The sequence below is a fragment of the Mytilus californianus genome, unplaced genomic scaffold (genome assembly GCF_021869535.1).
Source record: "Mytilus californianus isolate M0D057914Y unplaced genomic scaffold, xbMytCali1.0.p SCAF_5, whole genome shotgun sequence".
NCBI classification, from domain to species: Eukaryota; Metazoa; Mollusca; class Bivalvia; order Mytilida; family Mytilidae; genus Mytilus; species Mytilus californianus.
The window spans coordinates 104,689,868-104,703,818 of record NW_026262701.1 but is presented as its reverse complement, the minus strand read 5'-3'; the positions used below and the strand labels follow the sequence as shown (position 1 = coordinate 104,703,818).

The following is a 13,951-nucleotide window of genomic DNA, read 5'->3' as shown; positions in this document are numbered from 1 at the left end:
ATATTTTTTTCTGAGACAAGTTCGTGCGTGGATGATGAATAAATGACTGGAAATTCAACCTCACCGTAATAACTATTATATTGTAGTGATATGAGTGATACAAATCAGTATACACTGGTTTGTTGTTTAATATTATTTTAATATAACAGTTACATGTATATATAATTTTCATCCATTTGCATATCATTTTATTCTACTATTCTAATAATAGTGCAGTGCAAGTGCATGGTGGACACTCTTCTGTAAAAATTCGATTTTTCTAAAAGATTGAATGATCTTGGATATGAGTAGGCATTCATATTTTCCCACAAAAACATTTACAGAGTTACCGGTCCTTGCCGGGATTGTCACAAACGTTCTTGAGATATTCTTCCGCAATTTCTTTAACACAATTTTTCGGTACGTGTGCATAGATATTATCAATGATTTTTTACTTATATATATACATATCTAACGACAAAACATTTTCATATTATTAATTTATGTTCTAAACAAAAATAATTTATCAGTATTCATTGAAGAGATGTATTTATAACAAACGATAAGGAATGTTAGTTTGCACTAGTTATTATCTGCGTATTTATCATGTTTATAGATTGGTTACAAACCCAAAACAAAGTTACGTGTGCAAAATTTAGGCGATAGCAATACATCGAAATGACCTCATCTTGATGTAAAAATATAACCCAAAATTGCAGAATGATCTCATAATATATAAATTAAAGGTTAATAGTATACCCTAGGCATTTTTGATTTTGATATCTAAAAATAGATACAAAGTTCAATAATAAAAAAAAAGACAACACACTATCACCAAAAGGAAAAACACCAAACATCAATGACAAAACATTATAAAGGCAGAAAACTTAAGATTGAGCAACATAAACCCAAGGGTTGAACTCAGGGGCTGCAGAAGGGTAAGCATATTAGCTATTAATGCTCCAAGAGTGACTTCCTCAAACTTTTGTTTAATTAGCTTGAGAGAAAGTTTATAACAAACTCTCCAATTACAAGAAAATTGGTTTACACTTGTATGATTCCTGTTGTAATGTATTGGTTTCCTTTAATTCGTAACTGCAGAAAATTATTTGACTCTTAATTGAAGAGTACAATATATAACATGATAACATCTGTACCCAATCTGAGAAGTTTATTTTAATGAGAGCACATATTGCATGGTATTTCTACAAGGCTTGAAATAATGATATTTGTTCCCTGAGTTATGATATGATCACAAACAAATCTTCTTTAATTAGGAACTAAATAGGAAGAGGTTTTAACTGAAATTTCCAATTAGTTGAATTATAGAGATTCTGTTTTTGACAATATGAATATTTATTCCAACACTTCCTTTACTCAACTTTTCAAGGTTTTAAAAGTTCAATTTATTTTTAGAATTGAAACCAAAAAATCGGCTGTAGAATTATCACTTACACTTACATTGTTAAATATTCACACTTAATGGTTAGCTTGAGTACAAAAGTAGTTACTTGGACTAATAATTTATAGCAAACAATGCTCATCTTTTCACCAATTTTATTTTGCCAATGGTCAAATTGTAGATTTTTACACCAAAATCAAATATATTTAAACCAAACTTTTGCAACTGGTGAGTATGATTTACAATTTATGAGGGCCCACTGAATAATTGGCAACAACAACAACAATACTTTATTTTAAGAGGGTTACACAGTTAGCTATATAACTAATCTTCCCTGAGGCCCTCATCATAAAAATCAAACAAAATGCTAACATATGCATTGCAAACATTAGTATAAAAAGACAAGTATGATAATAATGTTCAATACAACTTGATAAAATGTTATGAAAAAATAAACGTGATGACATAATCAGTTTTCAATATTTTTTATACAGCTAGGTTGATTTCAATAAATGATCTGTTATTTTGTATTTGAAGGAATTAACATTTGTTATATTTCTTAACAGTATTGGCAAATTATTCCACAAGAATGGTCCAGAATACATAAAAGATTTTTTGAACTGAGGGCCTGTAGTAATCAGCTGATCTGCCGTCTGTGCATTCCTTTCCATTCTCTAATTTCAAAACCCCTTGGAGTTTGGTTATGAGATGTTGCAGGATTATTAACCACTACTAGAAGATGTGTCACAAGGAAAAAACATATTTTAAAGATATGACCAAACACTACTAGTTCAAATTAGTTTCCACAGTGTATATGTACAAAAAATGGTTTCTGCAGCAGCTAGCTCTCACTTTACAACATCTTCAGGAGGAACTTTGGTGCAACTGTCAAATTTCAGTCTTGGTTTGAATAATCTCCCCTTATTATACCCCAATTTTACCCCACGCAAATTTTTTGCGAAGGGTATAATGTTTTTGACCCGTCCGTCCGTCTGTCCGTCCGTACGTCAGTCCGTCAGTCCTGTTTCTTGTCATCGCAATTCCTCTCAAACCACACAACAGAATTTCATGAAACCTTTTCAGATAATTAGGACATACTATGTAGATGTGCATATCGACAGGAATTTACGAATCAATTTTTTCCCCAGGAGTTATGCCCCTTTGAACTTATTTGCCCAATATACTACTGCAACCTTTTGTCATCGCAACTCCTCTGAAACCACACCACAGAATTTCATGAAACTTTGTAGATAATAAGGACATACTATGTAGATGTGCATATCGGCAGGAAATTACGATTCAATTTTTTTTCTAGGAGTTACGCCCCTTTGAACTTATTTGCTTCAATGTACTACTGCAACAGTTTGTCATCGCAACTCCTCTGAAACCACACCACAGAATTTCATGAAACCTTTTTAGATAATAAGGACATACTATGTAGATGTGCATATCGACAGGAAATTACGATTCAATTTTTTTTCTAGGAGTTACGCCCCTTTGAACTTATTTGCTTCAATGTACTACTGCAACAGTTTGTCATCGCAACTCCTCTGAAACCACACCACAGAATTTCATGAAACCTTTTTAGATAATAAGGACATACTATGTAGATGTGCATATCGACAGGAAATTACGATTCAATTTTTTTTCTAGGAGTTACGCCCCTTTGAACTTATTTGCTTCAATGTACTTCTGCAACAGTTTGTCATCGCAACTCCTCTGAAACCACACAATAGAATTTCATGAAACTTTGTAGATGATAAGGACATACTATGTAGATGTGCATATTGACAGGAAATTGTGATTCAATTTTTTTTTCTTACACTTATTTTATTTCTCCAATGACAATGTGGGGATGTGGGGTATGCGCTCACTAAGGTTCTTTAATTTTTTTCTAAAATCATGGGTATAGGCTGTGGTTAAATGCAATATCCCTGAATACTTCCAAAATTGCATCACAATTTAATGTCTGTCATCTGCAAACAAACTTTGACTGTGTTTTTTTTTTTTAAACTGTCATATTTTCATGACTATAAATACACAATTGAAGAGTTTCATAAAGACCATAAGTCTATACTCTACTGCTATCAAAGTTTCACTTTTATGTTTAAGTACCATCAATATGAACCTGTAATATTATACAATATATTAAGGGTATAAGAACTAGGGCAAATATTTAATGAGATCTGATAATGATAGTGAATAAAACAAGCTGTATAGGCTAGAATAAAAATTTATGTTTTAGGGATTCCTTTCCTACCCTAAAATCACATTGCAGTAATTCGTGACAAAATGGTCCCTTGAAAATCAAGGTCAAATAAATTCCGACTGTCCTACTCTAGTTTTGTAAAGGAGGAAACCCCATAAACATCTCTTTTATTTGTATTATCCTTCTGGGTAGTTCCCAGTTTACTGTAATTTTTATACGACCGCAAAAAAAATTTTGTGGTCGTATATTGGTATGATGTTGGCGTCGTCGTCGTCCGAAGACACATTAGTTTTCGCACTCTAACTTTAGTTTAAGTGAATGGATCTCAATGAAATTTTACCATAAGGTTTAATACCACAAAAGGAAGGTGGGGATTGATTTTGGGGGTTATGGTACCAACAGTTAAGGAATTAGGGGCCAAAAATAGCATTTTTGTAACTTCCAGACATAACTTGTGTGTAAGTGTATGGATCTCTCTGACATTGTACCACAAGGTTCCATATCACAAAGGGAATGCTGGGATTGATTTTGGGGGTAATTGCCCCCAAATTTTAGGAATTAGGGGCCAAAAAGGGGTAAAAAACAAGCATTTTTCTAGTTTCATGACAATAACTTGTGTGTAAGTGTATGGATCTCTCTGACATTGTATCACAAGGTTCCATATCACAAAGGGAATGCTGGGATTGATTTTGGGGGTAATTGCCTTCAAATTTTAGGAATTAGGGGCCAAAAAGGGGCAAAAACAAGCATTTTTCTAGTTTCATGACAATAACTTATGTGTAAGTATATGGATCTTTATGAAATTGTACTACAAGGTTCCATATCACAAAGGGAAAGCTGGAATTGAGTTTGGGGGTAATTGCCCAAAAAGTTTAGGAATAAAGGGCCAAAAAGGGGCCAAAAATAAGCATTTTTCTAGTTTCCAGACAATAACTTGTGTTCAAGTGTATGGATCTCTCTGAAATTGTACTGCAAGGTATCCATACCACAAAGGGAAGGCTGGGATTGATTTTTGGGGGGTAATTCCCTCAAAATTTTAGGAATTAGGGGCCATAAAAGGGCCAAAAAACAAGCATTTTTCTAGTTTCAGGACAATTACTTGTGGATCTTTATGAAATTGTACTGCAAGGTTCCATATCACAAAGGGAAAGCTGGGTTTGAGTTTGGGGGTAATTGCCCTAAACGTTTAGGAATTTGGGGCCAAAAAGGGGCCAAAAAACAAGCATTTTTCTAGTTTCCAGACAATAACTTGTGTTCAAGTGTATGGATCTCTCTGAAATTGTACTGCAAGGTACCATACCACAAAGGGAAGGCTGGGATTGAGTTTGGGGGTGATGAATCATAAGGGGGTTCAAAAAATTGGGGGGGGGGGGGGATTTTTTTTTCCTTTTTTTTCTTTAAAATTTTCCATTTTAAATTGGTTATTTCTGATTTATATATAAAAGCAAATAATAATGATATGGTTTGAAAAGGTAAATTTAAAATTTTTAAGTTCTTAGACCACTTTCATTCTGTGCCAGAAACCTATGCTGTGTCAAATATTTAATTACAATCCAAATTCAGTGCTGTATCAAGCTTGAATGTTGTGTCCATACTTGCCCCAACTGTTCAGGGTTCGACCTCTGCGGTCGTATCAAGCTGTGCCCCAGCGGAGCATTTTATTTAGATTATTGTCTATTGAAAGGTTTTTATTGTTCATTGATGTTGATGCTAAAATGTTTGAATTTCAGTTATTTGGATTTGAGCATCACTCCTAAAGAAACTAACCAGTAAATTTTCAAAATACCTATATGTTGTCTTGTGATTTTATATCAATATATTTGTGTTATAATAAAAAGATAAAATTTGTATGTTATAGCAAAACATATAATACTCTAAGTAAAAATCATTTGTAAACAACAATAGAATAGAAATTGAACCTTTTTGTGTCTAAACAAATTCACTTTACTTCCCAGTTCCCAGAGATATGTGTTTTATAACTATAATTCTGTTACAGGAAGTTTCCTAAATTTCTTGTTTTTACTTGATTATGTATCTGATGGTGGAAGGAAATGTTGGTTAAGTACAAAATTGTCAGTTGTATCATCTAGAGGATGATGATAATTATGTCTTATATCAATTATCAGTGTCTTTATAGTCTTCTAAGAGCACTTCCGTATAAAGACAAATTAGCAAGTAGATTATTTTTTTGTTATGTTGACATGCCAACTTTGAATCTCCAGGCTTTAAATTCAAAGATTTTAAGAAAACAAACAGACTATGATAAGAGTTTTAAATAATTCCATACTTTGCCCAAAGATATATATTGCTTAGATAATATTTTGTTATAAAAGATATATGCTAATTTGACATATTCATTAATTCAAGGTCCTCACATATATTGTTGTGTTATGGCAATAATCTTTTCTGATGAAGGGGAAGTAACTCATCAGTGACCCATATAAATGAATAAGGAAAGGGGACTTGTGATCAGGTGGTTTTTGTTTGATTGATTGATTGATTGTTGTTTGCTTAACATCCAGTAACAAACATTTTACATCTGTTCTGGACAAATTTTTATCATTTGATGTAATTAAAGTTTGTATTTTGTTTGTATTTTGCTGAGGATAGGGACCTGTTAATTATACCCCTGCTTTAAAAAATTGGGGGTATACTGTTTTACCTCTGTCTGTCCGTCCATCCGTCAGTCCATCCATCCATTCGTCGCATCTTTCTCAGGAACTACAACACAAGGATTTCTGAAATTTGGTTTCAGAGTTTATATAAGTCAGCTATACTGTGTGATGCGTTTTCAGATTCATCACTCAACAACTTCCTGTTTACCGAACACTTGTATCATTTTACACATGATAGCCAAGTTGAAAATTTTCATCCCACTTTTCTCAGGAACTACAATACAAGGATTTCTGAAATTTGGTTTCAGGGTTTATATAAGTCAGCTATACCGTGTGATGCGTTTTCAGATTCATCACTCCACAACTTCCTGTTTACCGAACACTTGTATCATTTTACACATGATAGCCAAGTTGAAAATTTTCATCCCACTTTTCTCAGGAACTACAATACAAGGATTTCTGAAATTTGGTTTCAGGGTTTATATAAGTCAGCTATACCGTGTGATGCGTTTTCAGATTCATCACTCCACAACAAGCGGGGGTATCATCAGTGAGCAGTAGCTCACAGTTTCACTTGTTGTGCTTATTTGAAATTACATTTGATTTTTTATATAGGTCAGTATAAGCAATACATATTTTTGGCCCCCGTGCAACGCGTTGCAGGGAACATAGAAATACCGGGCCACCGTCCGTCCATACAGTCTTGTTAGCACTTTCACATGTACAATTCTTGCTAGATTTTTATAAAACTTATATCATAGGTTTATATCAGCAATGTCTCATACAAGTTTGAAACTCAGTGCCGATCAATTATTATTAAAAGAGTTATGCCCTTTAGAGATATTATTTATATGTGAATTTGCATTGTAAGCGCTCTCACATGTACAGTTTTTGCCATATTTTTATCAAATTCATATCAAAGGTTAATATTAGCAATGTCTGGACAATTTTGAAAATAATTGCCAATCAGAAATTTTTAAAGAGTTATGCCCTCTGGAAATATTATATATATAACATTAGATTTCTGTTCTTTTATCTAATTGAAAACTTGATAAACAATTTTGATAACTGGACAAAAACTGATAATATGTCATGTAGATGCTGTGTTATGGTGATATTATACGTTTAACAGTTTTGTTTTTTTCGTATTGTGGTGGTATATTATTTTAATGAGGTACATTTCTTAGATTAAATAGAATGTTAATGATGAGTGGTTAATAAGTCACATTTAGAACTCATGAAGAGAAGCATGTGATCATCCCTCATTATAGTATTAAAGTTATCATTTTAGTTTGAGCCTTTTTTTGGTAGTAGTCTCCTAACATATTGTGGTATATCAATGCTAGGTGTTGTTTTGGAACTTGCAGTGAGATGTGGGCTTTTGTTCCATTTTGAAGACCTCACAATGACGGAGGTTGAAGAACAGCAGTAAGATAACCTTTCCTTTGCATTGAACTTTGTCAATTGAGTGTAGGGATTTTGTTTCTTTTCAACCACATTGTCCTGTTCTTCCATCTGTCTATCATCTATGACATCAACATAAGCTTAGATTTAGATTTTCAACCAAATCAAATGAAAAGTTGACATTTTCTGTTGGATTTTAGGATTGGAAACATTATCACACTTACAGCTTACTCCATTGAATTAATCAGCTACAAATTAAAAATTTACATAATATTTTGGCCTTGACCATGAGTTATTGGGTATTTATAATGCCCTTAATTACTAGCACTCCCAAAAATAGTGGACAACTCATTAATATAGCTGAGGTGACTGATTAAAATAGAGATATATGATAGCTTTGAATTATAGAAAGATCTTCTTTATCTGTTGATTTACAAGGCTTGATGAACCTTGATATTTCTTCTATATATCATATGTAAATATGACCAAGGTTTCACCTCATTCTGTCATCTTTGAGATCAAAGAAATTATGAATGTTGTGATGTTGCTTTCACATACTATAAACAAAACAGAATAGAAATGTTTATAAACTTATTCTTTTTAAATTTTTTTGAAAGCATATAGATAGTTTGGCTAATGGAAACAAAATTCCAGCAATTCATTCAAGATTATGAATGGAAATGTAAATGCATAAACCTTGACCTTGGAATGAGTTTTGCTCAGCCTTGACCTAGGAATGAATTTTGCTTAACCTTGACCTAGGAATGAGTTTTGCTCAGCCTTGACCTAGGAATGAATATTGCTTAACCTTGACCTAGGAATGAGTTTTGCTTAACCTGATAAATTAGATCTTAGTTCTACTCCAACTTTAATGGACGAATCATACTATGGATGATACCATTTGTTTTGTTTAGATAGTAATGATTATATAAGTTGTATTAATTATACAGACCAATAATGTGTTTCTGCTAGATGACAACCCTAGCAGAACTAAGGCAGTCCATATTTTGTCTCTGCAGCCACCCTTAGATAGGTTTTCTACAACTACCGTAACTATTAATCCCCATGGGTCAGTCAGTATTACAACCAAATATGTTATTGTGTTAACCAATTTCTTGCAACTTGTTTGAATTTTATTTGGAGCTATAACAATTGCTAGGTGTTGATATCATTGCTAAGGCGAAACAGTTTGCTTCAGGTAACTTTTGCATTGAATTTTACCTGGAGCTATAACAATTGCTAGGTGTTGATATCATTGCTAAGGTAAAACAGTTTGCTTCAGGTGATGTTTGCATTAGATTTATCTGAATTTTACCTGATGAATTTGGTTTCAGGAACTTATATTTATAAAACACCTTGTTATAATAAAAGTAAAGTAGAATTGACTTTCTTCAAGAAAATTGGTTGCCACATCATCGACTCACATGTCTAGTTTCAGTTGTAATTACTGAAATATAAACAAAATGCAAATACATGGACTTGTGTTTTCCACAAGTTTAAGGTTCTGAAGTAAAAAAGGAAGAATGAAAAATGATAGATGGTGTTAATTGTCTTGTTTGGTAAGAAAGTCATAGAATGAATGACATATGTATGCTAATCTGGAAAGAACAGTACAGTAGATGTCTGTATGACAGGAGTCACCTGGCCTTGACCTCTTCATGGTTCAGTATATGATTCAACTAAAGTTGTTTTGTTTAGGTCAGTTTACATTGTCTTACAGGGGTCACCTGACCTTGACCTTTTTTCATGGTTTATTGATTAACATGAAGTTTTATTGGTACTTGCAGTAAGATCTATACCTCAAAGACTTGTTAAAACTTTTTTCCGTTACAACAAATTAAACCTACTAGTATAAATGAGACATTTCAGCATGTGCATTCTAGTTGTTTTTTTCAGCATTTTGTGTCCTCTCTTTCAGAAACCCTCTCAGAAGCTATAAAAATACTGAAGGGAGAATATGTTGTTACAGCAATTGATGAACACAACATGGACGCTGCTATTATTTTCTGTAGGACAAAGATAGATTGTGATAATCTTGAAAGATATCTTGGAGACAGAGGCAGAGGTCAGTTGTCTAACATGAATTAAGAATTTGTCATTCAATAACCATATGCACTTGACGATGTTTATATGTGTGCAAGGTAAACATGTGAATTCCTGGTTCCAGCCTGCGATGATGAATTAGCTGGTATGATATAATTTAGTTGGGTTTCAATATGCACATCAATGTCAGACCAAATATGGACTACATTTTAGTTCTCTGTATGTCTCTTGTGATTATGTGATTTGCACCCAAGTTATGCTTCTAACAGATCATCTTGTATCTTTTATTGATGTTTGGATTTGTGATTTAGGGATCTCCTTTCTTTGGAAGTTTTTAATCCAAGGACACAAAAAAAAAAGAGATCTAGAGGTCAAAGTACCATCGTAAACAAAATTAACAATAGTTGGCTATTTGTTAGTTCAATGCTTACAGTACTTCCTTTTGATATGATGTTAGAGAATCCTTACGTTTTAATGATTATTAATTATTCGAAAACAGCAAAAGTCGGGTATCAGTCAGTTAGACAGCAACCCAAAGACACAATGAGAAATGGTATTTAGAGGTCAACATTCTGTCTTCCACAATGAACTGTGTCTACATCTTATGTTAATTTCTAAATTGCCTAAGTCTTGACAGGTTGTCAATGAATTTAACAGGGACTGCTAAAGGTCTTCCATCAACAGCATATTTTATAAAAAGACAAAAACACAAAGATAAACAAAGACAACCAGTGAGGAAGTTCCTGCCAATAACAAGTTCATATGATGAGAATGATGTGATTATCAAGACGTTATATAATATAAGACCTAATGAAAATAACTTATACAAGCTGTCAATTAATGTCTCTTAAGGTTTAAGAGAATGTTGTATGCAGGATGTCAAAGTTTTTTTTCAGTAGAAATAATGTTATATTCTTTGAATATATTATTATTTAAAACATAATTTTTTTCAGGAAAATATAGTTGTGTTTGTCTCCATGGTGACAGAAAACCACAAGAAAGAAAAGCCAATTTGGAGAAATTTAAGGTTTGTCACCAGTCTATTTAGGACCATAGGGGAATTTTTCCCCATAATGCTACATTGCAAATTGTAAATTCACAAATTATTGTGTTCATTTATTATTGCGATTTTGTAAGAATGGACCAAAATGCAAGTTTAATATTGTGATTTCAGGAGAGGCTGCATACAGATACATGTATCAGATATTAAAATCTGAGTTATCATTATTGCAATACTCACACAGTCTCATTATTCGCATTAATTAAAACCTCACAATAATTTCTGATTTTCAGTAAATACAATACAAAATTTTTCTCAGAAAAAAATTAAATTATTTTAATGTTTTTTGTAATACAAAATGTTTACCTCAATATGCATTAATTCTTTATTGGCAGTAACTTACCTCCCTTTTATTCTTATTGTTATTATACTTATTCCAACCTAAATATATATTTATTGTCCGACTTTATATCAACTGTATTTTCTGTTTAGGTATTGTAAATCAGAACTATTTTTGTTATCATATAAACAAAAGGTTGGCATGTTTTAATGCAAATTTTTGGCTATATTTGTACAGAATGGCTGTGCCCACAAGGAAATCAGAAAAAGTTCTGTCTTGATTCTTAATTTTGGGAATAAAAATGAATTGATGATATGTAATTTGTGGAAGCCTTTGACAGACATAGGATAGTCATGAGTGATTTTTGTCGTTGCAGTTATAATTAACTGTCTGAAGAAGAAGCAAGACTATGACAATATAAAGTATTTAAATGAAGCACTAAATCTTCTGATGAATTAAGACATAGTCTTCAGGGCAGAATGGCCAAATAGTTCAATTAAATAACGACTTAGTACTGCTGATAAATTTATATTAAACTTAGCACATGGTTTTGTCTAGCTTTAAATGTAAATAAACACAAATGAAATCTAATGAAAAAAACTGTACACAGTTTATGTTTGCTATAAATGGGTAAATCTCAATATGGAAAAATAATGAATGAATATGGTCGTCTGTGGTTTATTGGATACCATCGATTAGCTTTGTCTGAGTGAAAATTGGACCTCAAGTGGAGCATAGTGGAGGGTCGTTTAAATAAGTTGGATATAAATGGTTAGATAGTAACTCAGTATTCAATGAAGATTTTTTGAATATAATTGAAAATGTTAGAAAAAATCTAAATTTGTGTTGCATCAGATACAATTTATATGATATTGACACGTTTGCATATTTGTCTGCACAACATGTATGATATATTGTCAATTGATGAATCTTATTAGCCAAACTCGGGCATTATATAAGAATGATGTTCAAATTTTTTTTTAAATATGCTACTGATGTCCAACACGTATTTGTATGTTAAATTCTATTTTAAAGAGATTTAAATTCTGAAAGTGAAATTTATTGGAATATTTTAGTTTAATTTTTTGCTTCAGGTCTTTTCGTGACAGAATATGTTTAAATGTTGGGATATATATTTACATTCTTACATATAAAATTTTGTAGATTTCTGTTTTTCAAAAACATATTAATTTCTCTCTTTATCTTTATAACATTTTTCTTTTTAGCCAAGAATTCAAACAATTGCTGAGAAAAAGATGTTCAAAGGAATTAAATTGTCATTTTATAAGCACATATATAACTCATCCAAAATCAAAGAATTTAACATTAGATTTAATATACTTATGACATGCATATAGAAAGATGCACTCACTTCTCTTGTGCTTAAATCCCCTCGTGGAGATTTTAGTATAGGAATATATAGGATACTATAAAACAGGAAGAAAAAACCTTTAACTGCTTTTCCTGTTTCATAATTAATGTATTATTATAAATATGAAATTTCCAACAAAGTGACTATATTGGTTTCATCCTGCAATTTAATACTAACACATACATAACTTAAAACTATTTTTTTTTTATAGCAAGTCATCATCATAAATGATGAATGTGACAAATGTAAAGTACATGTATAATGAACTTCTACATCATTTGGTCTCTGGTGGAGAGTTGTCTCATTGGCAATCATACTACATCTTCTTATTTTTATATGTAAACTATAATTTAAATATTTTTGTTTACTTAAAATAGAAGCAGAATATATACCAGTAGATGATATTTGCACAGTACATGTATATAGATGTCACATAATTTTATTTGCTTAGTAAAATGGCTGATTGTAGGATGAAATAAACTACTATAGCCAGCTTTTATTTCATGGAAGATACATTGGAAAATTTCAATATTTATTAAGTTCAGCATGATTTCTGAAAATATTTACAAATTTGAAGTAAAAAATAAACCAAATTCATGAAAAAAATTAATTTTTCTTTGGAAAATTTTTTCAATGTAACAGGGGCATAAGCTGTCAAATTCATGTTCACCGATTTGACTCAAATTCTCATATTTGATTTATAACGTACTAAAACATATATCCAAATTATCAAAAGTCTAAAAAACAACAATGCATGGACTATAATTATGTATCAACATTTGTGTGTATTTTTGTCTAGACGTCATCTAATTAACCATCAAGATCACCTCCAAAGACTGCCGACAGTCATATAACCCAATATAATCATGATATGAATATGAATAAATAGCAACCATGTGCAATTGGATTTTTATAGGTCTGTTTGATTTCATATTGTAGGTTGAAAAGTATGTTTATCATCGTTTTTTTACATGTATAGGAATAATTTTTTGTGGAGCGAATCAGTCATCCAAATGGTTCATCCTTGTTTTACTTTCAATGTTGACTTTCTTTTCCTTTTAATAGCTGAATCCATAATCCATCTCCAGCTAGGGGGTTAAGTTGGAGTTGACAGCGAGGGGCTTAGTTTAACATAGGACCCTATGGGAAATACATACAAATGTCTTCTTTTAGAGAACCAGTGAATGGAATGGAACCAAACATGGCATGAATGTTCCTTATGAGGTGCTGACCAAATGTTGTTACTTTGCAGTCGGCACATCATCCAAGATGGCCGCCAGCGGGGGACTTAGTTTAACATAGGACCCTATGGGAAATACATACAAATGTCTTCTTTTAGAGAACCACTGAATGGAATGAAACAAAACATGGCATGAATGTTCCTTATGATGTGTTGACCAAGTGTTGTCTCTTTGCAGCAGATCCATCATCCAAGATGGCCGCCAGCAGGGGACTTAGTTTAACATAGGACCTTATGGGAAATACATACAAATGTCTTCTTTTAGAGAACCACTGAATGGAATGAAACCAAACATGGAATGAATGTTTCTTATGAGGTACTGACCAAGTGTTGTTACTTTGCAGTCA

At 32.1% G+C, this 13,951-nt stretch overlaps 1 protein-coding gene across 1 annotated transcript in view; it reads left to right on the top strand.

Annotated features, from left to right (window-relative positions):
* LOC127700426 (ATP-dependent RNA helicase DDX1-like) overlaps positions 1-13,951 on the top strand; it is a 270,402-nt gene that overhangs the window by 239,338 nt on the left and 17,113 nt on the right. Inside the window, exons 21-22 of the mRNA XM_052203879.1 lie at positions 9,528-9,674; positions 10,606-10,679. Coding sequence (XP_052059839.1) covers positions 9,528-9,674; positions 10,606-10,679 — 221 coding nt within the window. The remainder of the gene's footprint in view (positions 1-9,527; positions 9,675-10,605; positions 10,680-13,951) is intronic.